This window comes from Akebia trifoliata, chromosome 14, assembly GCF_017979445.1.
Source record: "Akebia trifoliata isolate Shusen 1 chromosome 14, ASM1797944v1, whole genome shotgun sequence".
In the NCBI taxonomy this organism is placed as follows: domain Eukaryota; kingdom Viridiplantae; phylum Streptophyta; class Magnoliopsida; order Ranunculales; family Lardizabalaceae; genus Akebia; species Akebia trifoliata.
The window spans coordinates 34542665-34565438 of NC_141388.1; the positions used below are offsets into that span (position 1 = coordinate 34542665).

The 22774-nt window shown below is 34.7% G+C and overlaps 3 protein-coding genes across 3 annotated transcripts; 1 reads left to right on the plus strand and 2 right to left on the minus strand.

Annotated features, from left to right (window-relative positions):
• Window positions 1–4800: 4800 nt before the first annotated feature.
• On the plus strand, window positions 4801–8308 carry LOC147386931 (nascent polypeptide-associated complex subunit alpha-like protein 1). Its single transcript, XM_086423958.1, has 4 exons — window positions 4801–4953; window positions 7008–7089; window positions 7514–7644; window positions 7734–8308. The coding sequence occupies exons 1-4, from the start codon at window positions 4894–4896 to the stop codon at window positions 8064–8066; spliced, it is 606 nt and encodes a 201-aa protein (XP_086280084.1). The 5' UTR covers window positions 4801–4893; the 3' UTR covers window positions 8067–8308.
• Window positions 8309–10418: 2110 nt separating this feature from the next.
• Window positions 10419–13524, minus strand: LOC147386932 (putative E3 ubiquitin-protein ligase RHC1A). Its single transcript, XM_086423593.1, has 2 exons — window positions 13355–13524; window positions 10419–11558 (listed from the first exon to the last, which is right to left on the minus strand). Exon 2 carries the CDS (start codon window positions 11511–11513, stop codon window positions 10557–10559), a length of 957 nt encoding a protein of 318 aa, XP_086279719.1. The 5' UTR covers window positions 11514–11558; window positions 13355–13524; the 3' UTR covers window positions 10419–10556.
• A 6954-nt stretch (window positions 13525–20478) lies between these two features.
• Window positions 20479–21108, minus strand: LOC147386933 (uncharacterized). Its single transcript, XM_086424646.1, has one exon. It carries the CDS (start codon window positions 21106–21108, stop codon window positions 20479–20481), a length of 630 nt encoding a protein of 209 aa, XP_086280772.1.
• Window positions 21109–22774: the final 1666 nt, after the last annotated feature.

The following is a 22774-nucleotide window of genomic DNA, read 5'->3' on the forward strand; positions in this document are numbered from 1 at the left end:
TTGGAATTGCCATCAGGAGATGCTCTTGTTTTATTTAAACCTTATTCTAAATATTTGGAGATTTTTTGTTAAATAATCTATTAATACTATCATATTATGAGAAGGTAACTATTGTCCTGTACAATACGCATGTTACTGGATTACCTAAGTTTTCTAATTGGTAAGAGTACCATACCATGAATAGTGTTGAGCAAATATATATAAAGGAAAATTACATAATCGTCCTTGATGGTAGCTTTTTTTTATTTTTTATTTTTATTTTTATTCTTTTGATTAATCCTTAAGACTTTTAGAGGTGAGCTAAATGGTCCATTTAGCAAATCCATCTTTTCTAATTAGTCCCTCAAACCTCATCTCATTAGGGCTTAAAATGGGTCGGATTCGGATTAGATATGAGTATGTCAGACCGTGATTTGAATTCAAAATCTCTTCATTTTGAAGAGGTCTTGACGACTACACCTAATCGTTGTTAATTGATGAAAAATAATTTGAAAAATATAAAATACAACTTGCAAAATAACATATCATTCGGATCTTGACGGATATAGGGATGAATCTGTATTTGACCCCACATCTGATTCCGGTCAAGGGACATCAAATCATATCTGAATCATATTTTAATTTAGATATACTTTAATGAACCAAACCTATTAAATTCTGATTCGGATAACTCGGATTTCAAATAAAAACTATCCCATTTTAAGCCCCACATCTCAAGTTATAATATTTTTGAAATAATGACACTACGCCTTTCTCTTTTTCTTCACATACTTAGGTTTTCTAACGACAATTCTAATCATTTTAGACAATTTTTTTTATATATTATGAATGACGAATGGAAATGATATACTTCTCATTTTAAATTTTTAAATAAATTATTTATTTAGTTATTTTGATAATTTATAACAAAAATTGAAATTAGGGTTTTTCAATTCTTTTACTTCTTTTTTTTTTTTTTTTTATCAAAATTTATTAAGGATGGTTCTTTTGCCTTGAAATCATATACACAAGTCGTTGTGTCGAGTTTTAAGTTGATCTTTCCATGTATTTTAGTTTTTAAAAAGAAACTTGAAAAAAATAAAATCGGGGTAAATTTTACAGTACCGAGGTCGGTAATTTTTTTTAAGTTCAATATTTTTATTGTCAAGGTCAACAATTTTTGGAAAATTATTGTCGACCTTAAAAAGAATTAAAATTGGTGAGGTCGACAATAAATAAAATTGCCAAGGTCGACAATAATTAGAAAAAATTATCGATCTCGACACTAAATATATTGAACTTAAAAATAAAAATTGTCAACCTCGACATTGTAAAATTTATCTGATTATTTATTTATTTATTTATTTTTTTGAGTTTTTTGTTAACTAAAATACATGAAAAAATCAAGTTACAACTTGACATTCAACAATACAATTGAGATTCATCCTCAAGATAAGTATCCTTGAGATATCTATTATCGAGATACTCATAAATCTCAACCATTGGATTTTGTATTTTCACACTCAAGATCACGTGTTTTTACATGAGTCGTTGGATCCCAACATTTTATATATAGTGATTGATGTGTTCCAATCAAGTTTATGGTTAAGTAGTTAAATAGTTACTATAGATACATGGATTTCGCCATTACGATGACCACATCTACTAAGGATTGGAGTCGCCACCATTCATTTTTTTAAGTGGGTGTGAATGGTCACCTGATGCGCATTTTTGAAAAATTACCGTTTTGGCGTTTAGTGACTTTTGATGGATAAGGTACGGATCAAATCTTGAGATTCGAGGTAAGCGGTTCGGTTGGAGAAAAATGAAGGTGTTAGGCACCCTTTTCTCCCCGCCAAGTAGCGGTAACCTCAACTCAACTCGATCATTTTGATTGAAAATACAAGAATAAAAACGAAATGCCATGTGTTGATAATGTGTACCCTAAGTAGGGATTTATTTTTGGCTTGATTATATGATCATCTCATTAAAAGGGATGATCTTTATAAACCTTTGCCTTGAGGACCATTCATCCTTAATCCATCTAAAATAAAACAAAGAGAGGAGGGGATAATAGAAGAGGAAGGAGGAGAAGGTAGAGAGAGGGAGGGTATTTTGTTGCACCCACCTTGAAGCTTCAATATTTCTTTTCTTCTTTTTCTTCAATGTCTTCTAAGATCCTTAGTAGTTTAGGAAAATATTATTATTTTTTTTGTGTAATTGAAGGAGTAGAAAAGAGATGATGAGAGAATTAAGTGAAATGTAATATATTTTTTTTGTGAGATTTAGGAGGAGAATTTTTGTAGTGAGAGTTGGGGGCTAGTGGTTGGTGAGTTGAGAGTTGAGGCCTTTTTTTGAGAAGAGGAGGAGGTATTTATAGATGTTGAGGGGTTATTTTAGGGATATAATGGGGGTGAAATGAAGAGAAGTGGTAGAATGGTGTGGGGTTTAAGAGAAAGATGGGGGTAAATTAGAGATGATTGAAGGGCATTTGTGTAAGAAGGGTAAATGGGTTGTTTTACAACCCAAAAAAGTTGGATCTTTCAACCCATTTGGGTTGAGTATTAGATAGAATAAAATAAATGAGAGTGGTTGAGAGGATGAGATTGTATAAGAGAGAAATTAATTGGTGAAGTGAGTTGAGGGGATGGAATTTTAATTAAAAGAAGGGTTGTGTAAGAGGAGGGTTGATGATATTTTGGGAGGGTGTGGGAGATGATGCCATGTGTCAAAATGGGTGGAGATGAAGGGTTGAGATGGGTTGATGGGAGAGGATGAGTGTTTGATTTGAGTGGAGGGGTGTGAGTTTAGATTGTAAATTTGGGTTTTGTAGGGAATGATGAGGTAGATTAAAGGGAGTATAGGTTAGGGGTGTGGGTATATTAGATTTTTTTAGAGAAAAGGTGATGGGTTGATGTGAGTAGATTATGGGAGGTATATGTTAGGGGTGTGAGTAGATGATGTTTAAAGAAAATGTGATGGGATAGGTTGGGGATGAGGGAGGTGAGTTGGGGTGGTGACATGTGTCCCACCTTGATTATCAAGATGGTGATTGGTTGATGTGGGTAGTGGTTTGTGGGTTAGGATTATGGGTTGGATGTGAATTAGATATGGATAAAGGTTTGTGGGCTTTTTAGTGTATTGGGCTTGGGTTATTGGAATGGTTTTGGGTTATTGGATTGGGTAGGGTTTGTTTTGGATTGGATTTTTGAGGGTGGGTATGTTTTAGGTTTTGGATGGTGTGGGATTGGATTTAGGTTAGGGGATAATGTGAGAAATGTAATTTGTGAGTGTTGAGGGTTTATAGGCCTTAGGCAGACTTAGAATTTCTTCGAATTAGGAGCGGAGCAGTGAGGGGTAAGGAAGGTGGAGATGGTCCTAAGTCTTATTTTACATTTTTTATCTTTTTAGGAATTTTTGGAATTATTGGATTGATCGAAATGCCACGTGTTGGCAAATCGGACTTTTTAGGCCCGTCGGATAATTTCATTAAGAATTCGTCATTTTCGATTTTGGGAATGGCACGACGAATATTGGGAAAACGTAAGGTAGGCCGAGTCCTTTTGGTGGGCCTTCTAGATCCTTAGGGGTCTTAAGGGCCTTGATTCAATCAAAATGTCATATTTTGATTGATTTAGATTTTTGAGGCCCGTTGACAATTTTTATTGAAAAATATGTATTTTTGGGCCCTTTCGAGTAGGGGTCCGTTCAAATTGGGGTGTCTACAGTTACATCTTGAAATCTCTCCAAGAACCCTTATTACTTCTAAATTTCTTACCATCCTAATTAATCCATATTTATCTTAAAAGGGTATTTCTATTTCTCCTTGAACTCCATCATATCTAACCTTTTCTACCTTTTGGATACAATTTTTGTTCTACTTGGTAATATTTCATTTTTTCTCTTCATTTTTTTTTTTTTTCAAAAAACATTCAGGCTCAAAACTAAGGTATTTTCTTCTAATAAATGATTAAGGAGAAGATGTGTATTAAAAAAATTTCTAATTATTAATCAAATCATATATAGATCATGTGGCAATCTTGTCAACCCCAAGGGGTCGGCCTAGTGGCAAGCTGAGCCTTGATAGCTCATTAGGGAGAGTCGGTCAAGTGTTCGAAATCTCACGAAACTATGAATTTCTTGGGACTAGCCTCCAAGGTCTGGATGACCCTCGACTCGACCTGTTGCACGTAAGACTTTTCGAGGAGTGGTGTGTGTGACTGTGGGATTAGTCCCACTTGAAGCGTGGGGAAACCCACAATGTTAAAAATTAAAATTAAAAAAAATGTGGCAATCTTGTCACCAAAACTTGACTTGAAATTGAAGATGGGAGGCAATTTTTGAGCCAAATTATTTATATCGTTTTGAAATTTTTGATTAACATATCTTTTTATTGAAATACTTATGTTTTTCTTATTATTAGGTAGATCTGCATGAACTCATTTTCGTAAATAACAAACATTTAAATCAATAAAAAAATTAATTATTTTATATCATAAATCAAAATCTGATCGACTCGACTGATTTTTTCAAAATATCATATGAGTCATCTTGAATCTTGGAGGATTCAATGTGATTACCGAATAACTTTTACTATCTTTGGAAGTAGCTTCCGAGATCGACATGGCTACCTCAGTCATCACGATCTTGGATGAGTTTCAAAATCATATTTGTAAGAGATTGAAGACAGAGGCATTTCCGTCATTTTATGTTATTTATAATGGAAGACTACGGTCAAGAATGTGTCATTAGTTTTGAAAATGGAGGGTCTTTCTTAAATATATCTCAAAATCAGAAGGTGTATGACTAAATTACGCTAAATTATAAAACCACCCCCTCTAACCTTTGTAATTGTATCTGAGGTTCCTAGGGTTTGCTTCTCTCTCTCTGTCTCTCCCTGTCTCTCCCTTCGCCATGACTGCTCCATCGCAAGAAGAGCTTCTCGCTGCGCATCTCGAAGAGCAGAAGATCGATGTAAGCTTCTTCTCATCTTTCCAAACTTTCATTTTTTCATTCTTGAGATCTCTTTCTGATACTTTAATGGGGTTTTAGTACTTCACTCTTTATCAGAAATCGAAAAACATGTCTTAAACAGTTCGATTTTATATATTTTTATCTATTATTCGATACACTTTAGGGTTTTGCAGTAATTTCAGGGGTTCGGGATCTTATGGATCAGACATTTGTTTGTTCAATTAAATATAAGAAGTTTTTTAGGTCAAAGTTGAATATTTATGAACAATGTGGATATCATTTGAAAATGAGTAATTCGGACAGAATAGAACTTTGATTGATCTTGACACTTGGGATTCTATGGAAGAAGGCATAGTTTTTATTAACCGCATTGAATTTAATTTTGGGGGAGGAATCTTATAAAGATCGTTTTGATTCTTATCTAAGAAGGGTAATCATCATTTGATTTGATAATTAATCTGGATTGGCTGAAAACTTCTTGGTGGACTCAGTTTGAAAATGGTTCTCCACTGGTTGATGTTAGATTTTCCATTTTCAACTTAGCGAAACTTGATTGAACTGTATAGTGAATCTATGGAGGTTCATTGTTCATCTTTGAAGTTAAACTTAGTGTTATAAGGTGAGATAGGTTCTAGTTTCCATGATATTTTACCCGCCAAGGCATGTTTGGGGAGCCATATCCAGATTGTCTATCTGATATTGACTTGCATTGTGATGGTGGTCTTCTTGTGTTTTTCATTTCGATATGGCTATAATTGACGGATACATTATTATGATTCTCATTTCGTAATTAAACTAAAATTAGTAGTTATTAGATTTGGTATTTATTTAAAAGGGATTGATTAGTACTTAAGTAAGATTCTTAGAGATTTGATTGAGGATGTGATTAATTTGACTTTTCAATCTTATCTTTAGAAAGTATGTTATAAATAATGGTTTAGGGATTTAGGTTGGGGGAGAAGAAATATTTGGGAGAAATCCATCAGGAGGTTTTGCCCCCTTGAAGTTGAAGAGTCAAGATGTACAGCGGTTGCTTCCCCCAAAGTGGTGATACTAATGAATAAAAAAATTAATTTTCTTATTTTTATGTTTTCATTTTCAGGTTCACTACATAGAATTAAGCGTCACTACAATTCTTGGTAGAAAAACCTAGATGCAACCATTGTTACAACTGGCTATCAATCGCCATTCTGGTGGTTCACTAATATAATTTGTATTTTTTTTCCTTTCTCCACTAATCTTGTGTAACTTTTGATTGATGTCATTCCTGCTTCATTATTGAAGGTTTAAATGCTATGGATTGGAGGAGGTGCTATCCATGTGATTATCTTGAGGAATATTGGTCTTGACAAAATAAATTATTTTGGGTATATAATGTAAATTACCAAGACTCCATTGTAAGGGTCTTTTAAGAAACTTGTTTTCTTTTGGAGGGATTTTTTTAAGTTTAAGCAACTTTGATTCCTTCTGAGTTCCCAATTCCTCTTGCTTCTATTGTCAATGAGGATGCAGTAGCAAGTCCTATGTAAGATTGTAACCTTTTTTTTTTTCCGGCTAGGGGTCCGCTTATCACCCCCTATTACCTTCCAAAAAAACGGATTTCCTTGATGCATATGGGAGGTTGGGATTTGTCCTAAAATGTTTTCTTGGGTGAAAGGATTTCTTGAGATGCCCAATTCAGTGAGAACCTTTTATAGGTAATTAAACAGATTCCAATTTCTTTTACTACCCCCTCTTTAATTTTGTAGAAGAGCAAGTGATTTAAATTTTTAAGAACTTTCATAGAGGCAAAAAAGCACCACACACGTGTCCATCCATATTCACATGGCTTTATGTACCCTTTTGCAAGTGAATTTAGCTATCTTATTTCTCTATTTTACTTCAATTTTTTCTGCTATGATAATTTTACTGTACACTAGATTCTTGATTTTACTCACTTCTCTGTAAATTGGATGTCGAAGGTCACTTTTTTTATACAGTTCAACCGCTCTTTTTTGTTTTTGTACTTCTATTTTTTTCCCTTCCAATGAGATAGCATTAGTAAAATTTTGCAGCCTGATGAGCCCGTGGTTGAAGATGAAGATGACGATGAAGATGATGATGACGATGATGACAAGGATGAGGATGATATTGAAGGTAAACAAACCACCAACTTGATGCCCCAGAAACCGAGTTCAAGATTTTGATTGCTTGGTGTGCATTTGTATGTATAATTATGGATTAAATGATTTGTTCAGATTACATGGTTCGTTTCCCTAAAAATTGGAACTCTTCCTATGCAAGTATTTTGGCTGAATTGTTTTTTGAAGCAGTATTGAATGGATAGAGGAAATTGTATGTTAAGAGTCAAAATCCAATGCAGTTGTTTGGGACTTGCCACACTGAAAAATTCTGGCCAATAGTAACAGTGAGCATCTAATATGGTGCATGTCTGACACATGCTTAACTTGTTAACTAGAGTTCATGTAACACTGGTTTAAAGATGTTTGGGCTACTGTTTTATTATTTTGCATTCTTGTACACTGGAATTTGCCTCTTGACTTTGAACTCGTATTTGCAGGACTTCAAGGAGATGCAAGTGGCAGGTCAAAGCAGAGCAGAAGTGAGAAGAAGAGTCGCAAGGCGATGCTGAAGCTTGGAATGAAACCCATCCCTGGTGTCAGCCGCGTTACTGTCAAGAAGAGCAAAAACGTTAGTTCTCCTTCTAATCATTTGGCCATTGAAGATTTTGTATCAGCTTAGTTTTTAACAAATTGATCTTTGTTGATTGGTTATTTCAGATTTTGTTTGTTATCTCAAAACCTGATGTTTTCAAGAGCCCAACGTCAGACACGTATGTTATATTTGGGGAGGCAAAGATTGAGGACTTGAGCTCACAACTGCAAACTCAAGCTGCGGAACAATTCAAGGCTCCTGATCTCAGTAATGTAATCTCCAAGCCCGAGTCCTCGGCTATGGTTCAGGATGACGAAGACGTTGATGAGACGGGAGTGGAGCCCAAAGACATAGAGTTGGTGATGACGCAAGCTGGAGTCTCAAGATCAAAGGCTGTGACAGCACTTAAGGCTGCTGATGGGGATATTGTTTCTGCCATTATGGAGTTAACAAACTAGGTAAAGCTTTACGTTGAGTGATTAGCAATCGTTTCTCTTCTTATTTTGTGGTTTTCAGAGGATTTGTGGCTGAAGTTTTCTCGAAATATCTTTTTGTTGTATTTGTAGAACTCGGAAATGATCTTTCATCTATGTTATGGGTTGTTTTTGTGATTTAGTTTTATGTTATATTCAAGAAAGAAACACATCTTATGTTGAAATGAATATTTCCTCTTCAACATGTTTAGTCCGAATTTTTCCTATGATTGTATAGTGTCCGATCCTAGGATCTGACTTGTTATTCTGATAATGAAGTGTGTTTGACAAGCTTTTGAATACTAAGGGAGGACAGCTGTTCTTAAATGGGTTTCATGAAGTCAGAAAAATGGGGATAATGGATCCCAATAAAAAAACGTAGGATTCACATCTCACTTGTCCATTTCATTGTTTTTTTTTTTCTCACACATGCACTTACAGATCTTTCTATAATCTCTCTTATAGAAACTTTGTTTCTAATCTCAACATTTTTGTGTGGCAAAGGCCGAAGAGGAATGTGGGGAACTTATTCTTAAGCGATATCAGCTCGTCCATGCTTGCTTATCCATTGGGGGCTTTCATCTGTGGTTATATTGCTTGTTTATCTCAATTAGGCTCATGATTTTGTTTATGGCCCTTTGCTGTTTTCGACCGATTATTAGTTCTCAATCAGAGTCAATATTCAAACCAATATTTGTGGATTTGAAGTAAAACCTGGAAAGGATAGTACCATTGCTAGGTAAAAGACTCTTTTTCCAGATTATTAGCTTGAGGCCAACAAAAATCCCTTAAGGTGCTGCTTGCTCATGGTTTTTTTGGTTAAAGCAAAGTAGCAGAATTCATTAATAAGAAAGAAAGCAAGGCTGCCTGCTCATGATTTTAAATCTTGTCCCAGGCCAAGACAACTCATCCGAAATGTCTCCGTATCATCCCCCAATGAGACAGATAGACAAGTCAAACGTATCGGACCAGATTTAAAACCACGGTTCATTTTTCTCATTGTTGAACGAGACAAAAACACGTTGGAAAACTCGTCTGAGTAGCTAGTGTTTTAAACAGTGTGCCTGCTAGCAATTCTCTGAAGCAAACATCTCCAGATAATGATGGTATGCTACGTGTTAGGACACTACAAGTTTTACTGGATTCATCAGAGCATGCACCGAGGAGTTGTGCAGGTGCCTAGTGAGTAATATATATATATATATATATATATGCTCAGAGGCTCCTGGCCTGATCTGGTCTAAGGCTAGACCGACCAATTTTCTGGGCCTGTGCCCAACTCTAAGGGCAATCCTAGAGTCCCTTCAAGCCGAGAATACTCCCCCGCCCTGCCACCCAAATGGCCCTTTTGATTTTTTATTTTATTTTATAAATTGGCCTGAGTCTGAAGCAAGCTTTGTAACTGAGTGTGGCTTGATAATGGATGGATGAGATCTATATTGGTGAGACTGCTCTATCTAATTCTCATGTACAAATATCTCACTAAGAAGAAGAATCCACAAACCGGTAGTACTAAATAGAAGAGCATTTTACATAAAAAGTTGGAACAAAATCAAAACCCAAACATAAAATTGATACCTTTCCATTAAAAGAAGGTAAAAAAAAGCTGACCAACTGCTGGACAATCAACAACTTACTTTCTCTGCTTTTCTTGATTATTATAAATTCCTTGAGAATTCAAAATGACTCGAGGAACACTGAACACCGCTCACTATGTACATTCTCTCCTTTTCTGTGTAAACAGTTTGGTTTCATTTGTACCTAGTTGAATCAAAACCTAAATAAAACTTTGTTTCCAATTCTTATCCATTTCAGTTATGGGTATTATACTCTCAGATCGAGAACCAATTCTACAAATACTTGTTACCATCAGATGACATGTACTTTAACACTTGATGGTTGATACCAACAATGGATTCTTCAAGGAAATCATACGACCTTAGAAAATTAGGTTTTCAAGTCCTTGTTGCAGTTGAGATTGAGACGAATGAATGGCAAATAAAATCAGACGTTAAAGTACATTTATGAAGGAGACCAAATTCTTAATGAATCCCCCTACATCATGCTTGTTACCCAAAACCAGACCTAAAAATAATCAGATCCATGATGGTAGGGTAGACCCAAAACCAAATAATTAGTTTTTGATACATTGGGTACCCCCATTGACACCCTAAAATCATTCACAATAAGTCATTCAACACTAGGAGCACTTTAAAAAAAAGTAAAAATATGTTCTACATTTTTGGCCAGAACTATCAAGATAGGACATTAAAGAACACAACATAATAATTTACAGAAAAAAAAAAAAAAAAAAAAAAGGTACCAATTAACTAAGGGTTGCAGGTTCAAGTTCTTAAACCACTTGCACTAGAGCAATTTATGTCCATTAACTGGAGATGCCAAGTGAGTTACAACAGCAAAAGATAGCATAGAAAAAACAAGTAACCAAGTCTCCGAACTCATCGATGACCTTAATTAATAATTACGCCATCCAGAATAACTCATCTGATGACTATCTTCATGCCTGGATGGCGAACTACTTCCTCCTGATTCACCGTGGCGAGTGTTTGAGTTTGATGAGCGGAAAGGCCACAAGAACGATAAAGGATTACGCCTCCCTTGATTCTCCAAACTGTTCTCTCTTGCACTTGTGTTGTTACTAGCACCGCTGCTTCTACTCCCCTCAGTAGAACTCTGATTACTACTACGAGCATTACTAGATCCATGCGGTGGAAGTTCGAGGCGACAAACAGGGCACGAGTTGTGTTGAACCAACCACGGGACTATACAATCAGAGTGATATATATGGTTACATGGCATCAGACGTGCTTCAGATCCCAACTCAAATCTTTCTTTACATACAGGGCAGTGTGAATCGGTGCGGAGATGCCTCTCAGAGATGTTTATTATGGGCATTGCATCAATCGAAGACCGAGTTGCAGGAGGAGGCCCTCGACGATCATTCAAAGTGAGCTGTTCAATTAGTTCTTCGAGTCCCGAACCCACAAAGAAATCAGCAATATTAGATTGTCTTAGACCGCTTGGACCACCACCATTGAGGAGGACTTCAATCCCACGATTTTCAGACATTCGAACTGGGATTTGACCACCGAAGACCAACCAAGAACCAGAGCTGAATCCAGTATCTTGTTCAGAACTCAGCCCGGACCTTCCTCGGATATCAAGGTTACGGTTTCTCCCAGCTAAACGTTGCCTCATCAGAGCCGAGAAAGCATCCATTAATCCAAATCTTTGGTCGTGATCGTCATCGGAATCTAACCCGAAGAAATCTAGTGGGCTAATGCCGCCCTCCATCTCATCAAGTTCTTGCACGAAGCCTCCATCACAAGTTGGGCAAACCGCATCTTGTCCTCGGAGTCGAACACGACGCTCGCATCTGTAACACCAATGAGTGGTCCCGCTACTCGACATCCTTATTCTCTTCTTTCTCTTCCAACTCTGTACTCTGCTCAATCGCTACCAGTTCACCCAAAAAAAAATCAAAAGTAAAGTTAATGGAATAAAACAATACATTAATACAAAACAAATATCTATATAATAAAACACAACGGTTCACTTCCCAATGTTTATCTCCCACATAAGTAGGGGTTGAGATTTAATCGCCTCACGAATGCCGAGGAAAACTCTCCACTTTATTATCTTTTCTTTTCTCTTCTCCACTTTCCTATAATACCTCTCAAAACTTTATTACCTATCCTCTTCTACCCACCCTTTCCAAGGATACCCCTCCGACCTTATTGTCTTTCCTTTTCTACCCTTTTCTCAATAGTACCCCTCCAACTTTATATATTACTTTTACTCTTCGCCCTTTTCCAATAATATCCCTTCCAACTTCATTGTCTTTCCTCTTTTACCCAATCCCAAAGAGGATGCCCGTGCATACGGCACGGGTAAACTCTAGTACTCTTTAAATGATAAAATCTTGCCCCTCAAACTCCTTACGGAAGTCCTATACCACCTGAACGCTTGAAAGTGCAAGCTACACTAGAATCATAAACTTCATTTTTTATTGTAAATGTTATCCCATGATGTATCCTACCAATGCCTATACAGACTTAGGTAACATGTGACAAGACCAACATCCTCTCAAAACAATTAACGTAAGATTTGGGAGGAAAGGGGAAGACATGGGTTAACATGTCCTAGTATAGCTTAATAATTAATAATAAAAAATTAGGGTAAGCAGCACATATTTCCCAACTTCAAATTTCAAATCCACATATTAAAATTCCAAAGTTACTCACATAATTAATAGTACTATAAGATACTATTTTATACTTTAACAAGAAATACGTTTAAAAAAAAAATATTAGTGAAGTCGTCCCATGGAGTCCCACTACATTTCTCTTCAACTTTTTTCTGAGAAATAGAACATAAATGCAAATGTTTAATATATAGTGTTAAAACAGAATTGAAACATTAATGTAAGGTGTATACCTCAGTCATTTCTACATTTCCCCTTACACCTAATGGAATTTTAGTGTCGTGTATGCTTCACATGCCTATAAAAACAGTAGTTCAAACTATGGACTCATTGAGAAGATCTCCTCTACTGAAATTCAGCGTCACCGAGTGATCCTAACCATCCCACCTACTATAATCATTTTGGATGGCCACAAATATACAAAAAAGAGTCCAGAAAACATGTTTCTTTTCGGCTGATTAAAATTATCGAATCAAACTGATTTTTGGTCAAGATGACATCCCAAGTGTCGTCCACTAATCAGAAAGTCTATATTAACAAGATTATTCACCATTTGTGAGATCTAGAATAGGTAGTACTACACACATGGTCATACCAAACGGATTGCTCTGTACTGTAGAGATTAAACCTAATAGGGCTATAAATTAGCCTTCAAACCCTAAATTATCAGAAAAAAAAGAAAAAGAAAAAGAAAAAAAGAATTCAACAAAGTGCCCCTACATAACATTCAAAAACAATATAATTTTGAGAGGTACAACAACTAACAAAATCAATCTCAATTACACCAGCATATGTTCCATAATTCATCTCAAATCAATGAGTTTTGGAACCTAACAATCAAAACCCCCTAAAATAAAAGCATAAAGATAAAAGATCCCCAATTTCAACTAAAATACATTCAATCCAAAAAAAAACAATATATATGAAATGTAATTGAACAATAAAATCCACAAAAAACGCTAGAAAACTCAGATACATAATTAAAAATTAAAAATTAAAAAAAAAAAAACAGAAACACTAATTGACAGTGAAAATTGATATCAGATACCTTGATATCTCAAAGCAAGCTACTTCCATAGAGAAATCTAATCTCAGATAAGTATAAAGAGAGATTTCATCGAAACCCTAATTTGGGGTAGAAATTTGGTTTGAAGCAGAGACTCTGAAAGAAAGGTGTAGACTTTCTTTCATTTTCTCTGGAATATCGAGTCTGATCTTTTCTGGATTGTCGTTGTTAATCTCTTCTCCGCAGAGTCAACGTATTTTATTACCACATGTAAGGATGACGTGGCTTTTACAATGTCTATCAATATTGATCACTACCTATAATCAACTGCCACGTACTCAACGGGGGCATCAGATTAAATAATCAGGTTTCTTCAACTCCACTGAGTCAACCTACTTATTATCAGTGCTGATTTAGATGTACCCCTCCACTTTTAGGTGAATATTTGAGATACCCAACTATCCATTCTATCTGATAACATGCCCCCTTGACCTTGGACTTCTCTTATAGACTAATGAAAATGACTTAAATGTCCCCACCTTCAACCTCTACACCTATTTTTTAAACCTCTCTTAACTTATTTTTAATCTATTCAACCTAATTTTTCAATCCCTCTTCTCCAACCTCGTCTTAATCCCTCATAAAAACCCTTGCTTTTTCTACCTAGAATTCCGTATTATTATTATTATTTATAATTGTCTAAAAATATTCTCTCTTTCAAATAGGATCTCAAGGTTAAAGACGAGGATAAGAAATTGGATGATTTAAAAGTATTTCCCTATGTTTTGTTCAATATTAGAGATACATGTGTTTTTAAAATGATGACATGTCCCTCTTGACTTAGGTTTTGTATGATAAATTAATGTAAAATGACCTAAATCTTCAAGTTATTTACTTCTAGGGTAAACTATTTTGACCTATTCAATTCCGTCTCCAACGCATCATAATTAATGTCTTTTACAAAATCCTTAATTTTTCTACCTAAAATTCATTCTTCTGCAAAATCTTATATTATTCTTGAGGTTTGAAGGTAGAGGAGAGATAATCTAACTATTAAAGGTGAGTTTATACTAAAATTTTATCATCTTTTAGAAGTTTTTAGAAGTTAGACTCTCAAGATAAATTATTTTTAACAAATTAACCCCATTTTCAATACGTGGATTTCAAAAATTTTGATCTTGTTATTGAGGTTTGAAGGTTGAAAGCAAGTTAAAAAATAAAATAAAAATTGAAGATGAAATCTCTAATATATTGGCCAAAACATGAAGGAGGGGGGTGGAATGTCTACCATCCTTATTTTTTTTATTTTTATTTTTTGGTTTTAAGATGATAAGGGCATTTTTAACCTTTTTCTTTAATAATATATTAGAGAAGACCAAGGTCAAGGGTGATTTCATCAAATTTTAAAATACAGGGTATCTCAAACATTCACCCAAAATGTGGAAGGGTATGTCAAAATGAGCCTTATCAGATTAGACTAAAGATAACGTGCTTGGGTTGCACACCTATTGTACGAGATATTAGTTTTCAATAATAATATTTGATTTTAGAGTTGTGATAAAATGACTCGCCAGGTGACATACTGCAATGACTCCATGACGTGGACACACAGTTCCCTCGGGATACATTTTTTATGGGGAAAGTGCTATCGTATATACAGATCTATGGTGCCCAAACTTGTCCACGTCATGGAGTCATTTTAGTATGCCAGCTGGTGAGTCATATTAACAGGACTCTTGATTTTAACCTGGAAGTCATTGTAGCAGTATTCTACGAATCGGATTTTGGGATCGGCCAATCACCTACTAAATCCAATTTAAATCAATTGAGCTGGATCAGATACGCTGAGTCACACCTTGGCAAACTTGTAGATCATAAAGTGTTCATTTTCCTTGGGATCCGTCAGTTTTTGGATGGAAAATGTATCCACGGTCAAGTCAATGATAATTTGGCAGAATTTTGATTAGAAGAGACGATGATTCTATATATCTTTTTGAATATCTTTGATTTAATCATTCAAATTCCTATTATATTATATTCCTAATTGTTCATGTGATTTGATGTCAGGTCTTGAGATTGTTTCTCTGCATGTTGACACTTGTTGGTGAACGACTATCTGACGATTACAGAGATAGATTTTTATTGGAAAGTGTGTTCAACTCTAGGCATGTGGTGACTCTGTTGGTCTACACGTGTCACTATTGTAGTCATTTGGAGCTCTGTTGTGGGTCTTGATATTACGTCTTGGGATGACTTCCATGAATATTACTACACATGCTGGATTTGTATCAGTTTGTGGGATCATATATTTTTCAAGTGTAACTTTTTCTAACAATTATGTGGTGTGACATCACTTCTTGAGATCAGTTTCTAACATACTTTGACACAAGTCAAATGATGTCTATTTAACATCATTTGCGAGGTGACGACAAGTACGAAGGACGCTCATATTAAGTAGAGGTGCAATTTGATTCAGTTCAAACCGAGAATCGAACCAAACTGATAGTTTTGAAGTGGTTTGGTTCTATTTGGAACAAGTTACGATTATGGGATCAAATTTGGTTTGGTTATGGGATCAAACTTGTATAGAATCGAAAGAACTGAATCCTATGCAATATATATATATATATATAATAATGATTATGAATTATTTTTGGAGTTAGGACATAGATTAGTGATCTTTTATGAATAAATTAATGGTTTTTTATGAATAGATTAGTGATCTTTTATGAATAAACTAATGATTTTTTATGAATAGATTTGTGATTTATTGTATGGAATTTTATGTTTGTATTTTCATTAAAAAATATTACTTACAATTTATAGAATATTGGCAATCCTTTGAATCAAATCGACTTTAATTCGATTTGGGTTGGTTTGATTCCAATGGAATTTAGTTCGGTTCTGGTTCTTACCTAATGGAACCGACCTATGTTGGTTCAGTTCTAATTTGACCTCAAACTGAATCAAGTTGCACCCCTAATATTAAGAATATAAATCTTACCTCTAAGGAACATGGTTTTAAATCTCGAATAAATTGAATAACTCGTCCGAGACAACTTGACAAGATCAGACGTCAAAACAAGTTTTAAAACCATGATGTGGAATTAGGATCCATGCTATAAAATTTTGACCTGTTACAGTAATTTTGAAATTTAATCTCGATTGATATTTTAGCTTTTATAATTCATTGTGTCACCATCGAACGTAATGTAAGGATATTTTTGTAATTTGAAACTAATTAACGTAAATTGGCATAAAAAATCCTCATCCTTCTCTCATTATAATTATAGATAAAGTAATACAAATGTATTTTTAAAATTTAAAAATATAGAAAATATTAAGCAATGTTGATTAATATCAACAATAATCACTCTTCTCTCTCTCGTTTAATAGTAAATATAGTAAATTCTTAAAAAAATATTTCATCAGCATAGAAGCCATGGCCCAAAGATTTGGTATAAATTCAATAAATCATATTCATTAATTCAATTCTATCCAGAACCACATATTCTCTCATTGAAAATAATTTCTTATCCTCATTAAGATTGCCTAAAGCATTTGTTAATCTCACCCAAATCATTTAGATCTACTAAACCATTTTAATCATTTAAAATTGCTTATATTAAAAACAAAAAGATTAAAACAAAAATGGTCAAACTTATTCAAGCCTTATAAAAAAAAACCCCAATTTTTCATTGAATTAATATGCGGTTATGCACTCTTCGAATAGGAATCCATTTTCTGAAAGATCGTAGCTTTCGTGCTTTGGTGGGTCATTTGAGATCCTTTGAATGACCTATGTTGTGTTGATTGCTTATTGGCACTAGTTTTCTCGAAGCTTCTTCCGCATCTCTCTCATCAAAGGGTGCTATTCGGTAATGTTTGTCTAGCAGACCCCCCCTAACCCGAGCAAACATTCAAATTTTCCTTGATTCAATGTGAAAAACTCATTTGTTTGCCTCCAATTCACTTGTGGCCTAATTTCGACACAGATGATTATAATGGGGTCACCCTTTACCATTCTGTCCTAGAAAAATAATGACAAATTGTTAACACCAGTGACTGATACAAACACACATGTCAGAGTTAACAAGGCATCACAGAAGAAGCAACAAGTGCAAATCACTCTCTTTGATCCAAAAATGACTACTTAACATGAATCTATCTCGTATTCCCAAGCTCTAACTGCTACCATGTCTAAATACAACTCAATGAATAATCGAACACAGTGAGTTGATGAGGGGTCCACCAACCATGTGGTGTAGGGGCCATATCGTTTCGAATCTGAGTAATATAGCTTTAGACCTTAAAGGTAGCTTCATTTCTCAAAATTAAAAACATAAAAGCTCGATAAGTAGAATTCTTCTCATCATTCCACCTACCCACGCAGCGTAAAAGCATCAGAATTAGAATTAATTGCATCATTGTCATCATCATCACACACACAAAACTAGGACCTACGAATGCTCCCAACCACCACAAAACTAATGTATTGGGTATAACGGCAGGGGGAGGACTCGCTCACACATGGACTGCTCCACACCTAAGTGGTTTTTCAATACATGGCCTCAATTACAGATAATGCTTTTGAAGCAATATTTACATTTATTTTAAGTTCAACTCGGTTAGTTGATAATCAGCTAGAATATGTCAAATTGAAGATTTACACGTTCCTTTATGCATATTAGTTAATGAAATAAGACAATTGAAGATTAACATGTTAGACATGAAATATGCAAGAAACCAAATTGCAACCCATGCTTTTGTTTGATAAGTATAAATTTATTGCAAGCCAAAAAGAATGTACAAAAGACAGTCGAGATGACCAACTTGAAAACTAGAGAGAAAACTGACTGGAGCACACAGACTCCCACCTAAAAACAAATTCTTCAAAAAAAAAATACTCCCTTAAAATCCCAAAATAATTTTCTCAAAAAATAAAAATAAAAATAACAACCCAAGAATGCTCAAGAAAACCTCCTAAGGGGAGGCTTCCAAGAAAATCCACCCAGCAACCCATGCTAGTCAAACTAGACAAGTAAAAACTTAATAATGACCCACGAATTGTATCTGAAACACTTCTGGATTTCTATAATTTGCAGAACTTATAGGGCGATAACATTTTATTTGCAAGATTGTGTTCCTTTCCAACCAAATCCTCCCAGCAACCCATGCTAGTCAAACTAGACATGTAAAAACTTAGTAATGAGCCACGAATTGTATCTGAAAAACTTCTGAATTTCTATAATTTGCAGAACTTAAAGGGCGATAACACTTTATTTGCAAGATTGTGTTCCTTTCCAACCAAATCCACCCAGCAACCCATGCTAGTCAAACTAGACATGTAAAAACTTAATAATGACCCACAAATTGTATCTGAAAAACTTCTGAATTTCTATAATTTGCAGAACTTATAGGGTGATAACACTTAATTTGCAAGATTGTGCTGAAAGTAGCCTAACATGATGTGGGAACATTGCTTTTAAAGAGATTTCAAGAAGAATTCAACATGCCAAAATTCCTCCCAGCTGAGGGGGTGATGCAATGCAATCTTGGGCCATTTTTATTATATCAATAAGACCAAGATTATACAGTTCAGTATGATTTAAACAAGTGGTGACCACATTACAGAAAAGTTACAGGTTCATGATGAGCTTAACATATTTGAGGTAATTTTCAACAAGTTTTGACTTTCCTTGTTATTATTCATAAAAGTTAGAGATAATGTGTTTTCTAATTGAGTCGGTAACAGCTTATAGTCAGTTTCCAAATTAGTTATAGGTAGTACTAGTTTCTAATTTGTAGTAGGTTAAATGAATGTGATGTTGTGAGAAGTCTACAAGTTTTTATTTTTTGGTTTAGGAAAGTCTAGGTTCTAGAGTCCTTAGGAAGCTCAATAAGGTGTAAATTTTTTGTACTTGGCAGCTCTCATGACCACGGAAGATCTTAAATCATAATAATCAAGATTCATGAATAATAAAAACTTATTTATGAGCTAAGTGTGAAAGTCACAAACGTTTAAAAAACCTGTGGGGGTAAAGGTGTACCAGACTTATAATAATGACAGCTTGTGAGGGAAAATTACCTCTTAGGCTCAAAGTTAACATGACAAATTAGGCAAGTATAAACAGAATATTTTCCACCGAGCATAGATTAGGGGGACATATGCTCATGTCAAATGGTCTTTCCAACCTAATTCATTGTTCAGAACCCTACCCAAAGCTGCAGATTCTATTCATTCCAATATTTTTTTATTATTAGTATACGATTTTATTAAAAAAATTGACTCCAATTTTATGCACTCAAAACGTCGAGGCCATGATTACTTTTTTGAAAAGTAAAGAATTCATTGAAGAAAGCAAGGTCGGACAAGATGACCAACCAAGCGCAAGCAAGTACAACAGTTGTAATCTCTTGTAATACAACACGCCCCTTCCCAATTCACTACAAAATCTGCAAACCTTACACCCCTAAGTTCTTTGAATACTTACGACCACAAAAACAATAGCCCTAGAATTGAGAATCCGACGATTTTCCTTCGAAAATGTGCCTATTGCATTACCACCAAAGACCCCAACAGATTGTGAAGTGCGTAATGCTCCATTATTCAATAGCACACAACAGAATGTTACATGTAGTCAGTGTCAAAATTGGGTATTTTGGTTGGACACCGCTTCACCACACACACCAAAAAAAAATTATAGTAAAACCTCTTTCACATTCCCATGTCCCTCCAGCATGAACACCAACAGGCAATTTAACGGAGTGATTTTAAAAGTAAAAGAACCTTTGATTTTCTTGTTATTCCTCTTTATTAATCACAGACTGATGGTTTTTACTTTTATTAAGTTCTTAGCTTCTTTTATCAGGACAAAACAACAAGTAAATAGTAACATGGAAGGATTAAAACAATGGGACTATCATATTCAAACATTGGGGATAAGAATTAAATTTGTTCTAAGCAGTAAAAGATTATGGGAAATACCCCTTAAGACACTATCAGAGGGAACCCCAAACTCTGAAAATCAAAGAGAATCAAATATCTAACAACAATAATCAAACCAAATAGAATGATATGAAATAAACTAAAGCAATAAGCATATTCTTTAATTCAAGAGTTGCAGATCAAAATTTTGTGTTCAGGATTCGACAACTACAAAGCTCTAGATTATACTCACAGTTGAACGACTATATTTCGTATCTTTAGCAATGATGGCTCCACGATAAATGTTAAGTAGATTTGGAATTTCATCCATATTCTTAAGAACGTAGAAATCCAAGAACTCCTTCTCAGTGCGTGTAAGTGCCCAAACAATTTTCCTATCTTTCTTAAGCAAAGACTTCGATTTCAAAAGCTTCAAAACCACATACCTTGGTCGAATTCTTGTATCCAACCCATACATAAGAAGCTTTGGATATGATATTATGATCGACGGCTCTAACTTCATAGTGTTCACATAGAAATCCATAACGTTCTTGATCTTCTCCTCTGAACATGCTATAACAATCGGATCTCTCTTAAAAGCACAAATAACTTCTTCTTCAGAGAACCCCACACTCTTAAACACCTCCAATTTCCTCTCCCAAGTCAATTCGCTCATAGAAAGTTTTACTCGAATAGCATGTAGAAATGAAGGAACTTTCGGTTTGAAGCCCCATTTTTTAAGAGTTTCGATAACAATAACCATCCGACATACCTTTTGCATCAAAGCTCTAGGATGAGTCTTGATCAAATTCGATAAATTAGAAATGGGTACTCCTTGAATGATCAAAAGAGTGATATTTGGTTCCATAGTTCTTTTGAGATCATAAGTTAACAACCATTTCGAACGCCTAATCATTGAAATTACTTCGTTGTTGGTCTTGACGAATGTCATGAGGAAATCAAAACATGGTTTTAAGTGTTTTCTCAAACTTCTACCAAAAATGATTGGATTAGAGAGTATTAGCTCCAAAAGATTCGAACCTGAGAAGCCCATATCTAAGAGGAACTCAATCTTGGGTTTGAGGTTTTCATCTACTCTAGAGTGGAGGATCATAGGGCGCTTTGTGATGAGTTCAGCAATGTGGGTATTGGAGAAACCATGAGATTTGAAGAAATTGAGAACAGAGTCGGGTTTGTTTGGATTGTTTTCATCCAGATTTAGCATTTTGGATTTTGAGAGAGCAGTTTGTAGTGGGAGCCCACATGAGTTTATGAGGTATTGAGTTGTGAAAGAGATTGGTGGTGGTGTTGGTGAGGTTGTTGTGAATGATTTGAGAGATTTTGGGGTTCCAAGTAAATGGAGTTGAATTAATCTTTTATATAAGATACGAGACATCTTAGGCTCAGAAAATTAAAATTAGGAAACTAAATGAACTAGTTTTCTCAATTTGTTTGTTCGAGCTGAGGAAGATTGTTACCTGTCTGAGCTTTGTGATCACATTCTCCACTTTAGAGAGAGAGAGAGAGAGTGTGTGTGTGTGTTTTTTTAGGATGGGATTGAAGAGTACGAGAGAGCAGCTGTAAGAAAGAAGTTTTAGGTGAGATTCGTCCCCATGTTTTGAAACCGATGACATTCATCCCTTGACCTCGGTCTTATTTTATTGACTAAAAAATGACCTAAATATCCTTTTGACCTTATCTTCAACCTATAGAAGAAAACTATGGTGACAACTTAGGGGTGGCAATCTTGACAAGGTTGAACACGATCCGAAAATGACACGAAATTATTAAATAGGTTGTGTTTAGGTTAGGGACGTCCATTTGCTTAACCCAATTTAACATGTTTAATTATTGTGTTATTAACATGTCATTTTAAATTCGGTTAATATATAAGGTATCTCATCTATCAACAATTATTTTAGGATATTTTAGAGAGTTATTATTGCCTCACCAACTTTTACTAATGGTACACCAATCCATATGTAATTCATAAAGAATTGCACACGATTGGTGCAATATTAGTAAAAGTTGGTGTGGTAATAGTAATTATCTATTTTAATTAGTCTTTTTTTATTAGAATTTTTTATAAAATATAAAATATATTTTAAGATATTTTTTTAAATAATTAAAGATTGAGATTTTAGTTTTGGAAAGAAAAACACTTTCCTAGCTAGATTGTTTTATCTTGTGGCATTCAAAAACATGAGCCAATGCTACAATGATATACAAGACAAAATTTTAAGAATTTTGATTTTGATTTTTTTTCAAAAATACTTAATTTATGTTGGACGATATTTATTTATTGGTTGTGTGACTTTATTTTTTGTAATGGTATTTTATTTTTGGTGGAGGAAATGAAATTTATTCTTCGACTTAAGGTTATAACTTTATCGAACGGGTTACACGGGTGGGTCAAGTCACCTATTTAATAAATGTGTCAAGTTTTGATTTAAGTTTTTGACACTATTATTAAATGGGTCGAGATTGGGTAGGGTAAATTTTCAGACATTTACCTCAACACGACATGACTTGAC

Bases quoted from the DNA above. Each gene is read 5' to 3' on its own strand.
- LOC147386931 (XM_086423958.1), top strand. From the start codon at position 4,894: ATGACTGCTCCATCGCAAGAAGAGCTTCTCGCTGCGCATCTCGAAGAG. The intron at 4,954-7,007 runs GTAAGCTTCTTC...AAAATTTTGCAG, and splicing joins TCGAAGAGCAGAAGATCGAT to CCTGATGAGCCCGTGGTTGA. The intron at 7,090-7,513 runs GTAAACAAACCA...TCGTATTTGCAG, and splicing joins GGATGAGGATGATATTGAAG to GACTTCAAGGAGATGCAAGT.
- LOC147386932 (XM_086423593.1), bottom strand. From the start codon at position 11,513: ATGTCGAGTAGCGGGACCACTCATTGGTGTTACAGATGCGAGCGTCGT.
- LOC147386933 (XM_086424646.1), bottom strand. From the start codon at position 21,108: ATGGAACCAAATATCACTCTTTTGATCATTCAAGGAGTACCCATTTCT.